Here is a 23,734-nt window from a genome sequence, read left to right as displayed (position 1 = left end):
ACAAAGCATTCTGCTACCCAGCAGTAAATCCCAAGAAATGTTGGCCAAGCTGAAATAAGGTAGTAAGTTCACCATTTTGATTTTTGTTCCCCCTACTTCCACTCACTAATAGTATTAACCTCATTAGCCAATCCACTGCGCACAAATGCAGGATTAAACAAGTCTTGAATTGCATTGTTTGTTACAGGAAGCAATTTTATTTTGCTGCATCGCAACGTGACAGGACACTCATCTTCAGAATGGCAGGAATCTCAGAGATTCAAGCAATCATCATCTGCATTATGACTCAGTTTTTCACTGCAGGTATCTTTGGCTATGGGAAAGAACTTTACTACCTCAGTATGTTAGTTTGTAACCAGAAATACTGCTATCAATCCCTGCTCATCCCTGAATCACATGCCTATTTGAGTCGAAATATCAATATACTGGATTGGACCTCTCTTTCATGAACAGTACTGCTAGCAATAAGGGCAATTCTTCAGCCTCTGTCGGTGAAATATTGCCAACTATGTAGAGCAAATTATTAGGTGGTGAGAAGCCTGATTCATGCCGATTTTCCTTATCAATCACTGACATATCAGGTTCCCAAAATGCTGATGTTACAAAGCAAGTGGTGGGTTTAATGAAATATTCTAAACTTATCCATGTCAGTTACCAAAATTGATAGGCTGGTCCTTCCTGATGACTGACTGGTGGTGAGGGGCCATCCCACCTGAAGACTGAAGGGTGGTCCTTTCTGATGATGGACAGGTAGTGAGGGGCCATCCTATAGGATGACTGATAATGGTGAGGTAGTGAGGGGTGGTTCCACCTGGTTACTGGCAGGTAGTGAGTGGCAGTCCCTCCTGATGACTGACAGGTGGTGATAGGGCACTCCTGTCAATGTGTGGATGTGCCAACGTTGGACTGGAGTAAACACAGTAAAAAGTCTGACAACACCAGGTTTAAGTCCAACCGATTTATTTGATAGTACACTCACTAGCTTTCGGGTTAGCCCCTTCGTCAGGTGAATGTCAACTCTCCTGTCAACACCAGAGACAGGTGATCATTTAAATGACTGACATGTAGAGAGGGGTGGTCTCTTCCAATGATGGACATGTGCTGAGGGCGGTTTCTGTTGATGACTGACAGATGGTAAGTGGCTGTCCCATCAGATGATTGAAAGGTGTTGAGGGTGATCCCTGCTGATGATTGAAGAATAGTGAGGGACACTCCAATGAATGTCTAACAGGTGGTGAGGGGTGGGTCCACCTGAAGATTGACAGATGGTGAGGATGAACCCTCCTGTTGATTGACAAGTGGCAAGGGGCGGTCCCTGATGATAATTGGCAGGCGATGAGGCGTGGTCCCAGATGACTGACAGGTGGTGAGGGCGGTCCCACCTGATGATTGACAGGTAGGCAGAGTTGGTGCGTATCACTGAGGTGGGGTTGACCGCGTGTTTCAGGTTGGTGAGCCCAGGAAATTGCTAATTGGGAACACCTGTGCAAACCGGTTAGCGGACTGATGCGGGTGTGCTGCGCAACCACCTAATCACTAATTAAACTGCAGCAGTTTTTTTCCTGATGATTAGGCAGTAATTTCGAAATAGTTAAACGTGAGTAATTCCGCCTACCTCGCAATTGTTAAATAGATCAGTGAGTGGCTGAAGTTTGTTCACAGTCCGTTCATTTGCAGAATTGATGGGTAGCTTGTTTGAAAATATTCATTTTCTCTGAATACCTAATTTATGATAAAGAACAAGCCCATGTAGTTTCCTTTGTAAAGTTCAAAACAATATATTTGTTGGTGTTAGTACATCGCAAAATTAAACATTTCTCTAACATACATTGCCTGCGGCATATAAGATCTCGAGCACTGTTGGGAAATATTAAACCGGCTATCACAATTTTACGAAATGTTATTGAGAAAGCTGTAATGCTGACAAATCTAAATACATTTTCCAGCTTCAGACTGAAATGTATAATGGTGGGGCCGTCTTTTCACAGTTTTATTATTCAATCAAATTGCAAACTTGAGTGCCTGGAAATTTGTCTATGGTGTTCTGAATCTTTTAACCTGTCTCTGTAATAAATAAAGCATTTTCCTCAAAAACACAAGGTACTAATAATTAACTGGTAAAAAGGAGGAATGATTGCTAATAATAAAATGGAAATATTTAAGATTATTGTGAGTAAACTGTGCTTCACAACATTTGAGGGGCTAGGCATCTTTTTAGTTTAAAGTTTATTTATTTGTCACAAGTTAGCTTACATTAACACTGCAATGAAGTTACTGTGAAAATCCCCTAGTCGTCACACTTAGGCACCTGTTCAGATTTACTGAGGGAGAATTTAGCATGGCCAGTGCACCTAACCAGCACGTCTTTTCGTTCCAAATGTTGCTATATTTTATACTTAGATTGCAGAAGGGCATACATAATACTGTGCACGTACCAAATACAAATCGTGACTTAGCAAACTTAGCTTTACGTTCCATTAAAAACACTTTTATCTATCTGTACCTGTCACATCTCCACTAAAGGCTTCTCTTCCTGCTCTTTTCCACAGTTAGAATGCTTGTTTGATGCAGCCTTGGATGAGGTAAACTTAAAATCATCCGAATCTCTGCTGCCTGAATGCAATCCAACACTAAGCCCTTCTCACCCACAGCATTTTTCATTGCTTACCTATGTTGGCTCCCATTCTCAAGCATCACAAAGCTAGAAATTCTCATCTTTGTTTTTCACTGTCTCTATAACCTTGTGCAGGCCTCCAAGAACTCTGTTCCTCTGACCTTTTGTGCATTCTCCACTTTTGTTTCAGATCTATTTTGTTTGATTAAACTTACATGCAGTCAGAGGGACCAATTAGGAGAAGCCTCATGGAATTTCTGTATCATCAAGGTATGATGATGCAGGTACTTTATTGTGACTAAAAAAATCATGTTTTTCAAGAAGCTTCCAGAACATAGAATCCCTACAATGCAGAAGGAGGCCATTTGGCCTGCTGAAACTGTACCAATTTAGCATCTCACCCAGGCCCTATCCCTGTAACCTGACATATTTATCCCTCTAATCCCCCTACCCGCCAGGTCTTGGGAGGCTAAGGGGCAATTTAACATGGCCAATCTATCTAACCTGCACATCTTTGGACTGTGGGAAGAAAATCAATTTATTCAACCCACATTTTAAATAAACATCACACACACAAGTTATAGATTTGTAAGTCAGTGTAGTAATTGTTCAATGGAGGGATCATGAGGCTTGCATTTAACATAACACTTTTCTGGAAAGTTTCAACTATGCACAGTTCCTTGCTTGGGATTCTTCCATACAGGCTTACTGCTTTCTGAGTTCTGTCCTAGACTGCACTGACCAAGGACTATATATTTTACTGTGTGGATAGTGTCATTTTCCAATCCTTTGTTGATCCTTTTCTTTGTCAGGCACTTTGCAATGTATGTAGGTACCATCATCACAATACAACACAGTCTTAGGTCTTGACACTTCTTGCACAATCTTGGATTGTCACTTATGAAGGAAATGGTCATGGTACTCTATATCTGTTACTTAGGTTGTGCAATGAAGTTTCTTTCTTCCTAGCATTTCTATTGAGCATATTTTCATATTGGTTCTTATGCATATCTTCTGCATATGACCAATTCAGCAATCTTGTTCTGGCATTCAGTCTTAGGTTCCTTCTGTGCTTGAATTGCTGCTTTATCTAATCCCTCCAGCACATCTCATTCAATTGGGTGGCTTTGTTTTCCAATGTCTTCCTTTTGTCTTCTGCACAACCAGCCTTCTGCTTGGACATAAGTAGTTGCCAAATGTGGCAATGGAGTTTAACGTGGATAAGTGTGAGGTCATGCATTTTGGTCAGAAAAATGGGAAGACGACTTATTACCTAAATGGAGAGAGACTTCAGGGTGCTCCAGTGCAGAGGGATCTGGGTTCCCTTGCTTATGAGTCACAGAAAACTAGCTGCAGGTTCAGCAGATAATAAAGAAAATGAATGGAATGTTGGCATTTATAGCTAAAGGAATAGAATATAAAGATAAGTGAGACCACAGCTGGAGTATTTTGCACAGTTTTGGTTCCCTTATTTGAGGGGAGATGAAGTGGCATTGGAGGCAGCTCAGAGGAAGTTCACTAGATTGATTCCAGAGATGAAGGGTTTGTCAAATGAATAGAGATTGATCAGTTTAGGCCTGTACTCTCTGGAATTTAGAAGAATGAGGGGAGATCAAATTGAGGTATACAAGATGATAAAAGGTAGGGATAAAGTAGACATAGAGCAGATGCTGCCTCTTGTGGGATATTATAGAACAAGAGGCCATAGTCTTAGGATAAGGGTTAACACATTTAAAACAGAGTTGAGAAGAAACTACTTCTCCCAAAGGGTTGTGAATCTGTGGAATTTGCTCCCCCAAAGTGTGGTGGATGCTTTGACAATGAGTAAATTTAAGGAAGAGTTAGACAGATTTTTAATTGGTAATGGGTTGAAGGATTATGGACAGAAGGCGGGAAAATGGGGATGAGAAGCATGTCAGCCATAATCGAATGGTGGAGCAGACTCAATGGGCCAAATGGCCTAATTCCGCTCCTATATGTTATGAATTTTATTCCATTCATCTGCTTTGCAATCCATTCAATTTAGTCATTTCTGAGTTTTTTCAAAGGTTTGGTTTTTGATTTGATATTTTTATTGCCACACTTTTAGTATACAGGGAATAGTATTGTTTCGTGTGCGCAATACAGCAAAGCATACCGTACATAGGGAAGGAGTGATTGCAGAATGTAGTGTTACAGTCACAGCTAAGATGTAGGGAAAGATCAACTTAATATGAGGAAGGTCTATTCAAAAGCCTGATGGCAGCAGGGAAGAAGCTGTTCTTGAATCAGTTGGTACGTGATCTCAGACTCCTGTACCTTTTTCCCAATGGAAGATGGTGAAGAGAGAACATCTGGGGTGCGTGGAGTTCTTGATTATGCTGGATGCTTTTCCGAGGCAGTAGAAAATGTAGACAGAGTCAGTGGATGGGAGACTTGTTTGCGTGATGGACTGGGCTTTGTTTACAATTCTTTGTAGTTTCTTGTGATCTTGGATAGAGCATGAGCTATATCTAGCTGTGATACAACCAGAAAGAATGCTTTCTGTGGTATAGCTGTAAAAGTTGGTGAGAGTCATAGTGGGCATGCCAAATTTCCTTAGCCTCCTGAGAAAGCAGAGGGTTTTCTTAACTATAGTGTTGGCACAGAGGAACCAGGACAGTTGTTGGTGATCTGGACAGCTAGAAACTGGAAGCTCTCAACCATTTCTATTTCATCCCCATTGATATAGATTGGGCCATGACCTCCACTTCACTTCCTGAAGTCGATGACTATTTCCTTTGTTTTGTTGACGTTGAGAGAGAGATTATTGTCATTGCACCAATTCACCAGATTCTCTGAATCCATCATTCCCATCTAATAACATTTCTAACACTTTGCATGTTTTCAGAAAATTGATGCATCTGATGATCTTTCTGTTGTAGTAGTAATGAACTCTACTTCTACATTCAAATTTCTTCCTTGTCTTATTTTTATTTGATAGTTCTTCTGAGTTCATAACTTATTCAACAATTGTGCTTTCTCTTTGAGTTTGTCTATTGCTATGTTCTCCACAGCATCCTTGAACACCGGATGGTTTCTGCCTCTCTGCCGAATGACTATCAGGGATAGTGGAGGAAATCTATGCGTGGAACCAGAGGAAATGGGCGAGATATTAAATGAAAACTTTACCTCAGTTTTCACCAAAGGGAGGGACTTGATGGATGAGGTGGCTAGGGTAGGGTGTGTAGATATTCTGGGACATGTTGATATCAAAAAGGAGGTATTGGGCATCTTAAAAAACATTTAAGTAGATAAGTCCCCAAGGCCTGATGGGATCCATCCCAGAGTGAGGCAAAGGCAGAAATTGCTGGGGCCTTGACAGAAATCTTTGTACCCTCATTGGCTACAGGTGAAGTTCCAGAGGACTGGAGGATAGTCAATGTTATTCCATTGTTTAAGAAGGGCAGCAGGGATAATCCCTAAAATTATAGGCTTGTGAGCCTTACGTCAGTCATAGGGAAATTATTGGAAAAGATTCTTAGGAACAGCATTTACCACATTTGGAAACAAATGGACTTATTAGTGATAGCATGGTTTTGTGAAGGGGAGGTTGTGCCCCACTAACTTGATCGAGTTTTTCAAGGAAGTGACAACGGTGATAGATGAGGGAAAGGTAGTGGATATTGTCTACAAGGAATCAGTAAAGCCTTTGACAAGGTACCTCATGGTAGACTGGTAGGACAGGTGAAGTCATATGGGATCAGAGGAGAGCTGGCAAGATTAATACAGAACTGGCTTGGCCAGAGAAGACAGAGACAAGCAGTAGAGGGGCACTTTTCTGAATGGAAGGCTATGACTCGTGGTGTTCCACAGTGTTTAGTTCTGGGATCTTTGTTGTTCGCAGTATATATAAATGATTTGGAGGAAAATGTAACTGGTTTGATTAGTAAGTTCGCAGATGACACAAAAGTTGTTGGAGTTGCAGATAGAGAATAGGATTGTCAGAGGGTACAATAAGATATAGATCGGTTGGAGAGAAATGGCAGATGGAGTTTAATCCGGACAAGTGTGAGATAATTCATTTTGTAAGGTTCAATGCATGTAGGAATTATATAGTAAATGGTAGAACCCTTAGGGGTATTGACAGGCAGAGAGATCTGGGCGTACCTGTCCACGGATCGTTGAAAGTGGCAATGCAAGTGGATAAGGTAGTCAGGAAGGCATACAGCATGCTTGCCTTCATTAGTCGAGACATTGAGTATAAAAAATTGCAGGTCATGCTGCAGCTGTACAGAATCTTAGTTAGGCCTTATTTAGAATATTGTGTACAATTCTGGTCGCCACACTACCAGAAGAATGTGGTTGCTTTGGAGAGGGTACAGAAGAGGTTTACCAGGATGTTGCCTGGTTTAGAGGGTATTAGCTATGAGAAGTTGGATAAACTCAGTTTGTTCTTATTGGAACAACAGAGACTGAAGGGTGACCTGATAGAGCTTTACAAAACTATGAGTGGCATGGACAGAGTGGATAGTCAGATGCTCTTTCCTAGGGTAGAGAAGTCAGGCATTAGGGGACATAGGTTTAAGGTGCGTGGGAAAAAATTTAGAGGAGATGTGAGAACCAAGGATTTTATACAGAAGGTGGTGAATGTCTGGAACGCACTGCCTGGGGAGGTGGTGGGAGCAGGTACCATCACGGGATTTCAGGGGCAACTAGATGAATACATGAATAGAATGGGAATAGAAGGATACAGACTTTGTAAGTACATATGGTTTTAGTTTGAGCAGGCATCATAATTGGCACAGGCTTGGAGGTTAGAAGGACCTGTTCCTGTGCTGTACTTTTCTTCTTTGACAATTTTTCCAGCTCATTAGTGTTTTCCATGTGACTGATCATTTGATCATTCATTTGGACCTAGCAAATTCCCAGTATGGCTCTGGTGAATCATAGTTCTGTTCTAATTTCTCTTTCAACAGTACAGTGACTCTTGAGGTAGATGATACAGGATGCTTACATGCGTGCAAGGGATCAAATCCTTGTTGCGTTTCAATCAGAGACTAGTAGTTCTCTCACTGATCCTGAAAGTGATAAGCATCCATTATATTGGATTTTCCTGGCTTTCTTTGAGATCTATACCATGACCTCTGTTGCTGAGTTCCACTTATGCTTTTTCTCTCAATTCTTTTTACTTTTTATTCACATCTTTCTTGTTTCTTCACCACTTACTGGTGAATGTTGTACTGTTTCTTACTTGTCCTAATAGATTTCCAAGCTACTTTCATCTTTTCTATGGTACTTGCCGTTTTGTTTAGCTTTGCTGTAACTGGGGCACTTCTAATTTAGATTAGGGTCATAAACCTTTACCTCATTTTTTTACTTGATGTTCTCAATGAAGTTTGTCCAACTTTTCTTTCACTCTATTTCTGCTGTGGCTTGTCTTACTTTCTGATTATAGCTTTGATTGCTTGTAGTTTATTGCTACAACTTCAAGGAACTTCTGATTATGATACAAAAGGATGGGATGCAACTCAGTTTTGTTTTTGGTTCTTCACTTAGTTATTTAGGGTCTTTCATTGACCTCCTGGAATCTTTCAGTGCCCTCCTTCTTGGGTCATTCAACGCCCTCCTTTGGGGGTCTTTTGTCACCCTCCTGGAGTCTTTCATTGCCCTTATTATGGGGTCTTTCATTGCTCTCTTGTGCTCTTGGAACTTGTACTGCCTATGCTGAATCTAGCATTGCCCTTGCTTGTGGGCATATTATCTCCTCTGAGTTACAGTTTTACCTCTTTCTTGAGTCCTTAATTTATTCCTCTGAGGTCTTGTGTTACTTATGGAACCCCCTTTTTCTAAGAGTTGTCCTCTATCAGTAGTCTTCTCTGATTTACCTGTCCCTTATCCTTTGTTCCTTCTTATGGTTGTTTCATTAAATGTTGTGCATTTTACTTAAAGAAGACTGCTGTTTTTGTTTTTGTTAGTTTCTCTTTCCTTGTTCCTGAAGGTTAGCTAATCTCTTCTCATTCTAATTTTTAAAGATATACTTCCAGATCTCTTTACTGCCTGACCACACCATGTTCAGTTTCTTTGGCTGCCCCTCAGGGTCTGGCACTACCTCAAAAACTATTGCTGTGTCTGTTCGTCCAAAGGAATCCCTCTTTATCAACTTGAATTAAACTGGACATTCACAAATAGGCTGTGCCTTTCAATTGATCTACCTTGTCATCAATATTATGGTTTTTTGTATACCTGGCTTCTGAAATTGTTAAGAGAGGCTTCAGACTTCATTAGGAACAAGGAAGATATTTAATGATAAGAGAAACTTAGGTACAGGAGGTTTGCAGCTCTGGATGCCCCAGTCTTTATATGCATACTTTATAGTTGCTCCATACTGAGAGGCCTCAACTCTCTGGTGTGATCACTCATTCTTAGTTCCCATTGGTCCCTCAAATCACATGACCCTATTAAGCCAGACTGTCTTAAAGAGACAGATGCCACATACACAACAAGAAGGAGGAGACCATTTGGCTCATTATGTCTGTGCTGCCACTCCAAGAGCAACTCAACCATTCTCCTACACTTTTCCCATCGCCCTACAATTCTGTTTTCTTTTCAGGTGCCCAAACATTTCCTTTTGGAAAACCACAACTACATCTACCTCCATCACAATCTCAAGCAGTCCATTCCACATCACAACAACTTTATGTGGAAAAAAGTTATTCCTCATTTCACCATTGATTCATTTTGCCATTCATCTTAAACTGATGCCATAAATTCTTGACCTTTCTGCCAAAACAAGTTTTTCTCTATCTGTTCTGCCTAGGCCTGTCATGATTTTTGGAACATCACTATCAAATCTCTTCTCAGCATCTTTCTTCTGAGAAGAAGAACAACAGCTTCTCCAGTCTATTCACGTATCTGAAACCCTTATCGCGGGAAACATTCATAAACCTTCCCTGAACTCTCACTAAAACCTTCCTGTCTTCCCAAGAGTGTCGTATTAGAATTGGACACAATACTCCAGCTGGGGCCAAATGAGCAACTCCCCTGCTTTTGAACTCTATGCCTTTAACAGGAACTTTCCTAATATTAAGAGTTTACTCATTTTGTCCTGGATTATCAGTTCTGAAAGCTTTCACACCACAAAGATAAACTCAGTGGTTGTATTGCTTGGTTTATCTTGGAGCAAAGATGTAAGATTTGCAATTCTCCAATTCTCTCTGTTTTTAAGGAGGATTGGAAGATTATGACTGGTACTTCCACAATTTTCACCCTTATCCCTCAGATGAGATGCAAAATAGGCTGATGACGCCCTATCACCCTTTTTTAACTCCCCACAGTCAAAATCTGCCTCAATATGTTGGTGCTCCTTGCAGCAAGGCTACCGCAGCAGGGTTGTGCAGTCAGAATATCTTTTTCTTCCTAGCTATTATTAAAAAGTAGGATTAAAACCAAGTTTGCTATTTAATTTGTCAGATGCACAGTTTTGTTGCTTGAGTTAAAATTTTAAAAAATGAACACGTAGACTATTGTGATTTCTTTTTACTTGTACTGATGGAAAAAATGTTCTGAATTCTTGCAGCATAGTTAATCTGAAATTTTTATCCAAACTTTGCATGTAATCAAACTAGAATATATTAGCTTTGCAAGAGTACCTGAAGGCAGCAGATTTTCAGCTTTGCTCAAATGATTCATGAGAAAATATAGGTTAATAATTTGTTTTAAAATTGTTTTCTCAGATTTGAAGGTGTTCCTTGATCTGTGTAGAAGCTCAAAATATGACTGGAAGAGCATATGGACATACCCGAGGGCAAGCATTACTGAATCAAGAAGAGACAGGTTCAAATGTATGTCTTATTAGGTCTTCTGGCTTATAAACCATTTTCTTAATATGGGAATCTAAATATTTTAGACAGCATATCAAATTGTAGAATCCCCCCAGTGGAGAAGAAGGCCATTTGACCAATCAAGACTGCACCAACAACAATCCCACCCAGGCCCTGTTCCCATAACCCCACGTAGTTATCCTGCTAGTCCCCTGAACACAAAAGGGCAATTTAGCATGGCCAGTCAACCTAACCTGCACATCTTTGGAGTGTGGAAGAAATCTGGAGTACCCAGAGGAAACCCATGCAGATGCAGGGAGAATGTGCAAACTTCATGTAGACAGTGACCCAGTGCCAGAATTGAACCCAGGTTTCTGGCACTGTGAGGCAGCACTGCTATCCACTGTGCCACCGTGCTGCCCAAATTGTCTTGTGTCTAATATTAACTGTGAGTTGGAAGATGATAGGCGGGATTTTCGGGCCACGCTTACCCTAAATCCCGCCAGAGGTTAATGGCTCTTTGGCCCGCCTCCTTGCCCGCTATGATTGCTGTTGGGGGCGGGATGGGAAAATACTGCCTGATGTGTTTCAATTATAGAAACTTTGCAATCTTATTTTGCTGTTAGTATTGTTATGTTAGAGTTCCTCTTTTTTCATAATTTAACGTCACTATATATATGGACATCTTATATATGAATAGAATTGTTGGGATAGAAATTTTATGAATGCAAAATGGCTACAATGAGGCACAATCTCAGAGGCTAATATCCTGTGCTCCAAGGAAGCCTCAAGAGCTTCTGATCCCAGATGTCCTGAAATAGACATTTGCTATTGCTGGGCTATGTTAAGGATCGCTCTCTTCATTTGGGCTGCTCTGAGGCCTTGGTTAGGTTCTGCTCAGATTTTCTAGACATATCTGCAGCCAAGACAGCATTAGCCTCCAGGACGATATGTGTGGTCATTTATTTTTAAAGTTGATGTGGAGTGCGTCTCCTTCCTCCAGAGCACTCCTACTGTTGATCAGAATTTATATTCTTCAGTTGGCTGAGCTGCTGATAGCATGCTGCTGATATCGATCATGCTTCTTGAAGGTGGAAAAAAGATGGGTACCTGGCATAAAAATAGCTGTCCGACACATAAGGGGTTAAGAGGCATTAAACCTACACTGACTTCCAACACAGACACTGACTTTCAAACACAGACAACCACTTAATTGAGACCCCAGTTCAGACAGTTAATTGAATTAAAACAGGGAACAGATGCTTCAGGAAGCCAGGCACCTCAAAAAGAGATAAAGATAGTCCTGGGGCAATGGGGTCTGATAGGGAGATTAAGAACAGGAATGCATAAATACAAAGGAACCACTTACTACAAGAATAGAATGAAATTAAGTCATTGATAAAGAAGAAATGTACCCATTCACGGAACAATGTGGTATTGAAACGATAATGGCTGTACCTGTCCATAATAATGAGCTAAGAAATGTTGTACCCATTTGACTATAATGATGTGATAATCGTGTCTGGTCCACCTATTGCGTAAAGGGTATAGAGATAGGCCGCTTCTATTGTTTCATTGAGAGAAGGTAGCTGTCCAGTACAGCAGGGTGCTGGTACCTTTTCTCCATGAAGCTTCGTTAAATAAAACTGTATTATTGTTCCTCCAGTCTGACTCCGAAGTGGTAATTTTCCCACAACATTCTGATTTGTCATGTTCATCATTCCCTGCATGCACTTGACTCTTCAGGATTGTTCTAACATGATTCCCATGTATTGTTGCCAACTTAATGGCTTAGATCTTCTATTTTGCTGCTGTAATTGCATTAATCAAATTTTTAATATTTCACATGCAGGAGGGAGCCTCAGCCACCTAGAACAAATATGCAGATGCTAGGGTATGCTCTACACAAGTTTTTTCCATGTGGATGGAAAATTATGGGGAGCCTCTTTGCAGTTCCCCAATGTGCATTCCCAATGGGTGAAGCTTCCTACCAGTAGTGCAGATTTGTAAATTTAGCTGTGAATGCCAATGTGTGTCAGTTGTGAAGAGAGTAAATGTTGAATGTGGTAGATGGAGTGCCAATTAAGCAGGCAGATTTTTTCTGGATAGTATTGAGCTTCTTGAATGTTATTGGAGCTGCACACATCCAGAAAGATGAAGAGGATTTTATCACACTCCCGCCTTGTGTCTTGTAGCTGGAGGACAGACTTTGGGAGTCAGAAGGTGAGTTATTCACCGCAGAAGTTCCAACTCTGACCTGCTCTCGTAGACAGAATATTTATATGGCTGGTGCAGTTCAGTTTCTAGTCAATGATAAGCCCCAGAAAGTTGATAGTGGGGGAATCAGCGAAAGTAATACCATTAAATGTTCAAGGGAAATAGTTAGATTCTCTCTTGCTGGAGATGGTCATTGGCCAGCACCTGTGTGGCACAAATGTTACTTGTCACTTATCAGCCTAAGCTGCATATGAATACGAACTGTTTCAGTTTCTGAGTGTCAATTAGACAGAACCATTAATAATATAAAGAATAGAAATTTTCTCTCACTTCACACCTCTTAATCCAGTCTAAATAAACATCAAGGTTTGACGAAATGGAACAAAAAGTTAATAATTATTATCACTTCATAAAGATGGTAACCAATGAAAACAAACACTCCCACCCACCAAAACAGAACCCCTGCTGAGCTAACCCATGAGTGGTGGAGCTCAGCCAAACATTTGTATTGGGTGGTATTACAAAATCTGAGGTTCTCATCTTCTTAGTAGACTATTGGCACTCCTTGAATGGCAAAAAATAATTATCTGCCAGTCTGCAATGCATTTCTGTAACTTACCTTTTATCAGGGACTGTGCCTTTGAAAAGGGAATACAGTCCATGATTTCTTTACAATGCAGTTTGGCTTCTGGACTGTACAGATGACAGCAGCACTGAAAGGATACAAATCTGCCTGGCAGCCATGCATAGCCAAACTACAATCAGACAGTGGCACACCTGTTGTAGGTGCATTTTTCATTTCTTGGTTTCCTTTCCTGCCCATCACTATTCCTCGTGGTTCTGTCATTCAATCCCTCCTATCGAAGATCTTCCTTTTTGTCCTTTACCCATCACCCCTTGTGCAACATCAATTACATCTCTAACTTTTCCCAGTTCTAAAGAAAGATCATCAACCTGAAACATTCACTCTGTTTCTCTCTTTGCAGATGCTGCCTGGCCTGCTGAGTGTTTCCAGCAATTTTTACTTTTGTTCACTATGGTAACTTGGCCACAGAAAGGTAATCAAATGCATTGTGATATTCAATCTTGTTTACTTATAAAAATATTGAAATATGGTACAGCGTGGATTCAGAATTGGAGGCAGCCGGTTACACAGGTCCCTTATGGTAAGTCCATGCTACCTATGCACACTCAAACTAGCTAAAGATATCTGTATATACATTCAAATAGGAAGATACTTACTATAACACTCTATAACAACTCACCTATCTTGATTTCGCCTTCTTTGAATGGTGTCAATTTCTCTTTATTATTGTCTCTATGATCGGCATTGAAACATTCTAGTCACCATGTAAAAACATGCTGTTGTTATATTGTAATGATATGTTATATTTTTAAGGAAGGACACAAATAATAATGAGTTGAAGTATATAATAAATCTGTCACATTTATGATATCATAATTTTTCTCATTTTGTTTTAGGTATTGGTTGTGAATCCGAGTACATCTTCCCTGACACAAATGAAGACTTTTGGAAATAACCACACTCAGAAAAAACCAGAAGCATGCAGCTGTGAGCTCATTGTAAACTATTATTGGAGGATTAGAGATTAAATGTTGTGAGATGCCACATAATTCATGTGGTTATTTATCACATACATGGTGATTTATCAATGATTGGTGCAGCCTTGATGGGCCAAATGGCCTCCTTCTGCGCTGTAGGAATTCTATGATTCAATGACTTCCCAATGAGTCACTTGCAGCGTGCTGAGCTGCAGTGTCTCAGATCATTTTGCATAGTGTAACTCAGTGAGGATATGGGCAGCATGATGGCACAGTCGTTAGCACTGCTGTCTCACAGCACCAGGGCCTGTGTTCGATTCCCAGCTTGGGTCACTGGCTATGTGGAGTCTGTGCATTCTCTCCGTGTCTCTGTGGGTTTCCTCTGGGTGTTCTGGTTTCCTCCCATAGTCTGAAAGACATGCTGGTTAGGTGCATTGGCCACACTAATTCTCCCTCAGTGTACCCAAGCAGGTGCCAGAGTGTGGCGACTAGGGTATTTTCACAGTAACTTCATTGCAGTATCAATATAAGCTTACTTGTGACTAATAAATAAATAAACGTTTTAGTATCCCTGTGGTTGGCTAATCCACTCTGGATGTCACCCTGACCACTGGATACTGTGTCCCTACAAGTCTAATTTCAGGTTCCATTCCTGTCATCCAAATCCTCTGTCCAGAATTTTTCAAAACAAAAGTCTGGCAACCATGAGTCCTCGTCAAATTCTTCCTGCAGGCACTGCAAGACTTACAGGGCCTAGACTACTTACACATTTTAATAGTGTCTCCCATCTACCACTAATAAGGTTATATTGCCCATCAATTAAACTCCATCTCCTGATTGATTGAGCACCTCATACGCAAGGTTATCCTGGCTTGTAGATCAAAGGTCACCCTTTGATTCCTGTTAAAAAATAGAAAGCAACTTTTATTTTAGCAAATGTAGCCAAAGAAAAAGAATAGTTTAGACAAAACAGCAGTGAATATGGCATAATCAGTATGAAAACAAAGCAGAAGAGAGGGTAAAAAAAGTTGATCGTCATTACTATCACTTCTGATTACTATTGAGTGCATAATTGCTTAATTGCTTATCTTAATCACAGCACAATTAAACTTAGTTTTAACTCAATATCTGTAAATTAACTTTTAAAAACTTAATACAGATTTTCTTAAAATCAAGAGCAAGGCTGACATAAAATGCAAAATATAAAATTGTAAAAATTACTAATTGCAGACATCAGGTCTACCGTATTATTGTTTGCCATCTGTCTTCCCTTTTCCTAAACCTAGGAGTAATTAGCCTGCCCCACCTTCCCCAACTGTCATTGACAGGGTCCTGGACCGTGTCAGATGAAAGTTTGTTTTGATGAAAGGTCATTGATCTAAAGCATTTACTCTAGTTCTGTCCAGGGATGCAGCCTTTTCTGCTGAGTTTTTCCAGCAATTTTTATTCTTATTCCAAATTTCTTGCCTACGCAGTATTTTGCCTTTGTTGTTTAAGTTTACTTATTAGTATCATAAATAGGCTTATGTTAACACCACAATGAAGTTATGTGAAAATCCCCTAGTCACCACACGCCAGTGCCTGTTCGGGTACATTGAGGGAGAATTTAACATGACCAAGCCACCGAACCAGCATGTCTTTTGGACTGAGGGAGGAAACCAGAGCACCTGGAGGAAACCCATGCAGACACAGGGAGAACACGCAGATTCCACACAGACTGACCCAAGCCGGGAATTGAACTTGGGTCCTTAGCGCTGTGAGGCAACAGTGCTAACCATGACCTTGACCACGTCTGTTCTGTTTAATGCATTTCTGCTCTCATCCCTATCCTTCCCAGAACTATGAGAGGGTTCCTCTTGTCCTCACAACGAGGTGAGCAGGATAATTAATTGACATACATTGACCTGGCTCTCTTAGTGCAATTGGGAGCCCAATTTAAAATTACCCATTGCTGTATGGGCTTTCCAGGGATTGGGATAGTTGGCAGTGAAAGGGAGGCAAGAACAATCATAGTGGACCAGGAGGAGCAGTAGTACTCCCCAGACTACTCAAGGAAATCTTTTGCCACCCTACTTCTCACCAACAGTCTCTCTACTCCCTCTCGACTGTCCTCAGCTCTCCTACTTGTCAATCTCTCTTCATCCCATTCCCACTTTATTTTTAAATATTTCTTCCCCCTCTCTATTGCTTTCTTGACCTCTTGCCATCTAATAACCTATAACCCTTTCTTTTCTCTCCCATCCTTGCATTAGCCTGCTAAAGTCTCACAAACTTCTGATTGCAAAAGTCTATCTTCAACCCGTCAACCATCGGTTTTCCTTGCTGGCGGCCAGGCTGTCCATTTAGCTGGCTTAAGGAAATGGAGCCAAAAAATGTTCATGATGTCCTTCTTCTAAATTCAGCAGCACTGATGCATTTATTGGCTGTTTGGCTTTTCATAGCCACCCCTGCTGCACCCTCCCTACTATCTCTTAAATAACGAGGCCGTGGTTTGAATGAGTCCAGTGCTGAGTAAGCACAGCGTCCAATATCAGAAATCAGAAGTAGTACTGGAATGTTCTTCATCCTTGTTTCGTTTTGATTTTTTTAGTTGACATTTCAGTTATTAAAAGTGCTTAGTTAAAGCTACTACCAATGGATCATATTAAGTATTATCAATTTGGATTTAACTCACTACAAGATATGGCTGAAATTCCTTTTATAATTGCCAATCATAAAAAATATCAACCATCACAAATATACTTTGAATGATGCTATATTTCACCTCTATTGCTCACAGTCTGTGTTAATAATTATTAGATTTGGGACCATTGACACAGCAGTTAACATAACAGCCTCACAGTTTGAGGGACCTGGGTTCAATTCCGGCCTTGGCCGACTGTGTGGAGTTTGTACGTTCGCCCTGTGTCTGTGTGGGTTTCCTCCGAGTACTTTGGTTTCCTTCCACAGTCCACAGGTTAAGTGGCTTGGCCATGCTAAATTGCCCCTTAGCGTCCCAAGATATGAAGGTTAAATGAATTAGCCATGGTAAACGTGTGTGTTTACAGCGATAGGGTGGGGGAGATGGCCTGGGTAAGATACTCTGTCAGAAAGTTGGTGCAGACTTGATGGGCTAAATGGCTTCTTCCACACTGTAGGGATTCTATGATTCTATATTCAAGTAGATTCATAGATTCATTGATATTTACAGCAGAGAAGGAGGCCATTTGGATCTGACTACAATAATCCCATTTTCTAGCACTTGGCCCTGTAAATTGTGGCATCATTTCTAAATTACACAATTCACTTTTAAAAATACCATTGTGGCCTGTTCATGTTTGAACAAGGAAACATTTGGAATTCACAGTCCAGTTGAAATCAGTAATTTCAAAAGACATTTGGTAAGAAAATCAATTGCAGAGTATAAACAGTGAGCTGTGTGTTTTCTTGCTGAATTTAAAAGTGAAAGGACGGGTCTACACGGTCTTTTCTGGTCCGGTACATGTTAGTTTTACTGGAATGGTTTTCTATAGGCATGTGAATGCTCAAATTCTGCAAAATTCTAACCATCCCCACTTCCTTTGGTATTCAGCTTTGAATTGGGGGTCTCAGAGAATTCCAGTGGAATTTTAGAACTATATATTCACTAGCGTTTACATTAGGGAACACCTTTGCAAAAACACATTTCCATTGAGTAGGGTTCTCTGGAGGAGAGATTCATAAAATCAGACTTTTAAAATGATCATGTTTTTGCTTAACAGTGACAGTATCTGCTGGTTTTGAACGACAAACAATGATGGAGAGAGGACGTCCGAGGAGGCACAATTTCTTTGATTTTGGTGTAAATACAAGAAAAGCAATGGAACATGTGCAAGATTCTAAGTCAGGTGAAAAAATACTACTTGATTTAAATATTTTAACTAATTTTTAAATAAGCTGCTATAGAAATCATTAATAAGAAAATTTATCTTACGTGGTCATGATTGTATGTAACTGAAGCTGTGTTATCAGGCAGCAGATCAAATAACCTTAAGTTACACCAGAAAAAGCAGTTTGTTGGTAATATAACTTAATTAATTAGCTTCAAGATCCTGTACACATTATATTGTATATAAATAAGTACAATGACTTGAGTTGGAAAGGTTTTGGTTTTGGATTGTGGGTGACATAAATTGAACAGTTTCCCATCTGTTCTATAAGTTATTACTGAATGTAAGATGCAGTGTTCCAGGGAGGAGTATTGGTGCAATGACACAGCCTTGTTTAATCCCAGTTTTCACTGAGATTGGGTCTGTGATGGTCCCATTAGTGAGGATCACAGTATGCATGTCATCATGAAGATGGCAGAGGATGGTGACAGATGAGGAGGATTCTCCATTGGCCTAAATGTTTGATGGAGTCAAAACTTCTGTGAGTTTGAAAAAGCCTTATGCAGTAATTGTTGCTGTTCCTTGGATTTTTTTTGGATTTGCTGTGCACTGAAAACGTAGAGATGAAGTTGAGGTGCCGGAGATGGCACATAAGGCTCCAATCAACTCATCTACCCAACTCGTCAAACATCATTTGCCCCACATGTGGCAGAGTCTGGACCACGCTTTGGACTTATTAGCTATCTCAGAACCCATCAAACTGGAGTGGAAATAAGTCACTCTCGATCCTGAGGGACAACCTAAGGAAGCAAGGAAGAATACATAAGCAATTACAACTGTAAAATGGAGGGGTAATTCCCTAATCAGTGCTTAAAAATGGATAGTGCTTCTGGGTATATCAGTGAAAGTTGCATGGTGAATTCATTGCCTAAACTCAAATCATTTCAACAATTTGCTCATGCGCGTGGGGAGCATGAAAAGTGACAACTCTTGAAGAGATGCTGAATTAAATCGTGGCAGAATCTCGTTTGTGGCAAAACTGACTATTCATAATGATTTGATTTGATTTATTATTGTCACATATATTAGTATACACTGAAAAGTATTGTTTCTTGCGCACTATACAGGCAAAGCATACCGTTCATGGAGAAGGAAAAGAGAGTGCAGAATGTAGTGTTACGGTCATAGCTAGGGTGTAGAAAAAAGATCAACTTAATGTGAGGTAGGTCCATTCAAAAGTCTGGTGGCAAGAGGGAAGAAGCTGCCCTTGAGACGGTTGGTATCTTTTTGTATCTTTTTCCCAACTGAAGAAGGTGGAAGAGAGTATGTCCGGAGTTCATGGGGTTCTTAATTACGTTGGCTGCTTCGCTGAGGCAGCGGGAAGTGTAGACCGAGTCAGTGGATGGGAGGCTGGTTTGTGTGTTGGATTGGGCTACAGTCACAACCTTTTGTAGTTTCTTGTGGTCCTGGGCAGAGCAGGGGCCACACCAAGCTGTTGTTAGCGCGAGTGGGTGAAACAACCATTACGGACTCAGGGTGAAATTCAATAACGGCACAGCTTTATTTTCTTTTTTACGTCGTCAGAGAAGCACAGTCAGGACATACAATCGGACTGTCCCGAAAGTGCTCTAAAGACTCCCCCACAACGGGCTACAGTTATACCTGAACTTCGTGTTTCAAATGCTAATCCTTTATTTACAGTATTTGACTTCAGCCATCCTGTTTCGATGTTTTCGAGTGTTGGAGCAATTGTTTTAAGTGTGTGTTAATCACTTTTGTCTGGTTGGTTATCAATGGTCTAGAATCTCTGGGGTTTGAACCATAGGTGTGTTACTGATCTCAAGAGGCTTGAGGGACCAGGGACACTTCCTTAACTGTGTTAATTTTAGGTGTCTCCATGGGTTGTTTGACTGGTTTAGAAGTGCTGATTTTGATGGGGTGGGGATGTGTTCTTTAACTTAGTTCCTGTAGGTGCCATCCTGTCCAATTTCCCTTATGTGCTAGCCCTTGTTTGCATTCTAAAAGCATGCTCTTGCCTACTGATCAGTGTCTGTTACTTTGTGATTTTAGTGGAGGGCTCTGAGGATAACTTAAGTTTGCTTCCATTTTGTGTGCCCAGTTTCATAAAATTTGTTGTTCGATAACACTGTGGTACAACCAGAAAGAATGCTTTCTATGGTGATCTGTAAAAGTTGTTGAGAGTCATAGCTGACATGCCAAATTTTCTTTGTCTTCTGAGAAAGTAGAGGCATTGGTGGACTTTCTTAACCATGGCGTCAGCATGGGGGACCAGGCAGGCTATTGGTGATCTGGACACCTAAAAACTTGAAGCTTTCAACCCTTTTTACTTTGTCCTCATTGATGTAGACAGGGGCATGTTCTCCTTTACACTTCCTGAAGTTGATGACAACCTCCTTCATTTTGTTGACATTAAGGGAGAGATTATTATTGCCACACCAGTTCACCAGATTCCCCATCTCATTCCTGTACTCTGTCTCATCATTGTTTGAGATCTGACCCATTTCGGTGGGCGGCATCAGCAAACTTGAAAATCGGGTTGGAGGGGAATTTGGCCACACAGTCTTAGGTGTATAAGGAGTATGGTAGGGGGTTGATAACACAACTTTGTGAGGTACCGGTGTTGAGGATGGTGGAGGTGTTGTTGCTTACCTTATTGGTCTGTGGGTTAGGAAGTTCAGGATCCAGTGGCAGAGGGAGGAGCCGAGGCCCAGGCCATGGAGTTTGGAGATGGGTTTCATAGGAAAAATAGTGAAGAAAGCAGGAAAACCCTCAGAACTGCCCATTGACTGAAAAGAACCCAGAGGTACCCCGGAGTATGGATACAGAGAAAAGTAACTATTTTGAAGCTAATCCTTCAAATAATAGTGACATCATGAAGCATAGTAAGGTTAAAGTACTGTAACTGCCATTATGGTATCTTGGAACTGCCCTGCATTATTCTGATGTGGTGGGTCAACACAATTTGTACATCAACGAAATAGGACATTTTAAAATTTATAAATACTATTGGCTGCAGTTATGCAGGCTGAGGTTATATTGGTGCTACTCATAAGGCCCTATACTTTATGGAAACCAACTGTCTATCAGAAGTACCCTCAGTGCCCTTTCAAATTGTAGCCTATTATTCATGGGGAAAAGCCAACAAAAGTGGTGTCTCTGGTAAGCTTGATATGGTAGTGGACTGACTGATCTGACAGGTTGAGAAGGATGAGGTGGAAAAGTTTAACTTTGTAACAGTCATGACAGATATCATTAGCAGCAAGGAAATGGCCACAAGAAGCTGAACAAAACAATTTAGTAGTTATTAATACAGCTGTTTGATCAGCAAACTGAAAACAGCAGGCAAAATCTAGGGCCTTCAATTTCATCCTACTTATACCCACGGAGTACGAGAAACATAATACCAATCTATTGCAAGTAAGTGACTTTAGCCACTTTTGTGCTGAAAAATTGCAGCACTTGAGTTCCCGAATTCCATTTGGTAGCTACCACTTTTGAAACCCTGTGCTGTTTTAGATCTGAGGCCTCTCTCCCCTCACCCCCAGTACAATGGCATTCCTATTATGAATTTAGATTTATGTGTGCTTCCAAGGGGTGTGACACTGCTTCTCTCAACACATAGCTGCCACCTTGCACCTACCTCCTCTGACTCCTTAATCCCAAGCAGGAGATGCCTGCCAATTCTCAGCTTTACCGTTCTTTCCGACAGATCACCACTGCAATGAGAGGCATGGGAGTGGGAGGAAGGTGCTGATTAGTATGACGAGGACCCAGTCACATGCTGTTACAGTTGCATACCATTACCATCTCTCAGGCTACTAGCACATGCCAAGCCTCAGCCATCCCTGCCACTTCTGTACACACTGGTGATATGGAAAATATAACACTCCCCCAACTGTCAAGGTACAAGCTAAAATGAGATGAGTTCATGGATGACTCCATGAACAGTTGTAATGCATGAGCAGTTAACCACTTCTGGCTACTCCAACAATGCCTAGAAGAACCATGAGAATAGAACCCCAGAGGGAATTAATCCTGAGAACCCCTGACTGTGGCTAGATTGTGAGAGATCCAAACGTCTGCACTTAATTCCCTACCTTCGCAAATCTGGATTCAGAAACCCATATCTTCTTCTATTTCAGGATCTCTTCAATTCGTGATCTTGACAGCAGTTCCATCCCGTTGAACTGTGTGCAACTCACCCTGATTGAACAGTGGTACAAAGCCAAGATGTAACATATTCAAATGATGCCAGTGGTGGTGACCAGGCAGAGAGGGGGAAAATGCCAGTGGAAACTCTCAAGAAAGCCACTTACAGTGGAAGTTTAACAGAATTACACAAAGTATGCAAAACAGAAATAGGCTGTTTGGCCCAACCAGACCATGCTGATACAACCCACAAGTTACCTCTCATTCTGTGTCTTTCAACCTTTCAGCACATTGTTTTATACTCTTTTCTCTCCCATAAGTAACAAGTTTCCTTTTCAATAGTTCTGTGTAACCTTTTTAATATTTCTCAATACTGTAATCTCTCAATCCCCCCCACTCACAGTGGGGGGGATGCTGGAGCTTGGGGATGCTGGAGGTTGGACTTGGGGGAGTCCTTCTATAGGATGACCTATGGTTTCTCCAACATCTAGACCGGCAAGGAAGGCCTCTGGGCCTGCCTAGAATCCTAACCCATGTGCACTGGGTGCCAGCCTCCTGTGGACCCCCACTGATGCAGGAATCTGGAAGCTTGTCTGGAAAATTCCATCAGCCTCCTTGAATTGGTCTCAAATAAGTTCTTAATGAGCCTGGTCAACTACCCAATGTGTGCGGGCAGGCAGTTCTGTCAATCCCAATCCTGCCTTTGCAAAAATGACCAAGAGATAGGATTAGTTAGAGAATTGGCAGTGGAGTTAATGTGTCACCCTGCCACCTCCAATCCTGGCTGTGATTGAAAATCCGGTCTATTGACTCTGAGGAACCCGACTCCCTTCAGTAATTTGATTGATCATGTGCTTCATTGTATCAGAACCTGATAGATTCTACTCATCTGAACCTACAGGATATAATCCACTTGTGTGGTACTTTCCAATGAAATGTGAAGTTTCTCCTGAATTTGCTGAATTGTTTAATTTTGGATCTTTGTAGGTTCCAGCGGGCTTCCAGTGAAGATTGTCACGAATCTTTTTGCCTTCAGATCACCCCCTAAATGGTGCCTGTACCAGTACCAAGTGTCTTTTATGCCTGACATTGAATCAAAACGTTTACGGATGGCATTGCTGTTCAGCCACAGTGATCTATTAGGAAGAATCAGAGCATTTGATGGAGCTATGCTGTTCCTTCCAAATAAACTTCAAAATCAAGTAGGAATTTTATTTTTAATCCTGTTCAGTAGTACCAATCTTGTAACATTGAGGAAATTTTAAAGAGTGAAAATGAATGTAGAAAAACAGTATGAAAACCAAACCAGTTTTAGTACCTCTAATTTTGTGCTAATGTGGTAGATGCCTTGCAACCAACAAGTATTTGAAAATTAATAGACAGGGTACTACACAGCTGATATAAACAATTTAGAAAGTGAATGATGTTTTGCTTTGAAAATGAGCTACTTAAAGATTGGTTCGGATTTTAATCAACGCCAGTGAAGCTCACTGTAAGTTACACTAGAAAGACTTGTAGGTGCATGACTATGTTAGCTCAAG

General features: G+C 40.9%; 1 protein-coding gene across 1 annotated transcript in view; it reads left to right on the top strand.

Moving 5' to 3' along the window:
* Positions 1-23,734, top strand: part of LOC145348914 (piwi-like protein 4) — an 86,820-nt gene that overhangs the window by 16,631 nt on the left and 46,455 nt on the right. The window contains exons 2-5 of the mRNA XM_080196988.1: positions 10,309-10,416; positions 14,095-14,185; positions 17,916-18,041; positions 23,181-23,395. Coding sequence (XP_080053114.1) covers positions 10,348-10,416; positions 14,095-14,185; positions 17,916-18,041; positions 23,181-23,395 — 501 coding nt within the window. The 5' untranslated portion in view covers positions 10,309-10,347. The remainder of the gene's footprint in view (positions 1-10,308; positions 10,417-14,094; positions 14,186-17,915; positions 18,042-23,180; positions 23,396-23,734) is intronic.

This window comes from Carcharhinus amblyrhynchos, chromosome 10, assembly GCF_965287045.1.
Source record: "Carcharhinus amblyrhynchos chromosome 10, sCarAmb.v2.hapA, whole genome shotgun sequence".
In the NCBI taxonomy this organism is placed as follows: Eukaryota; Metazoa; Chordata; class Chondrichthyes; order Carcharhiniformes; family Carcharhinidae; genus Carcharhinus; species Carcharhinus amblyrhynchos.
Note: the sequence above shows the minus strand (reverse complement) of the source record. Positions and strands in the feature narration are given on the sequence as shown.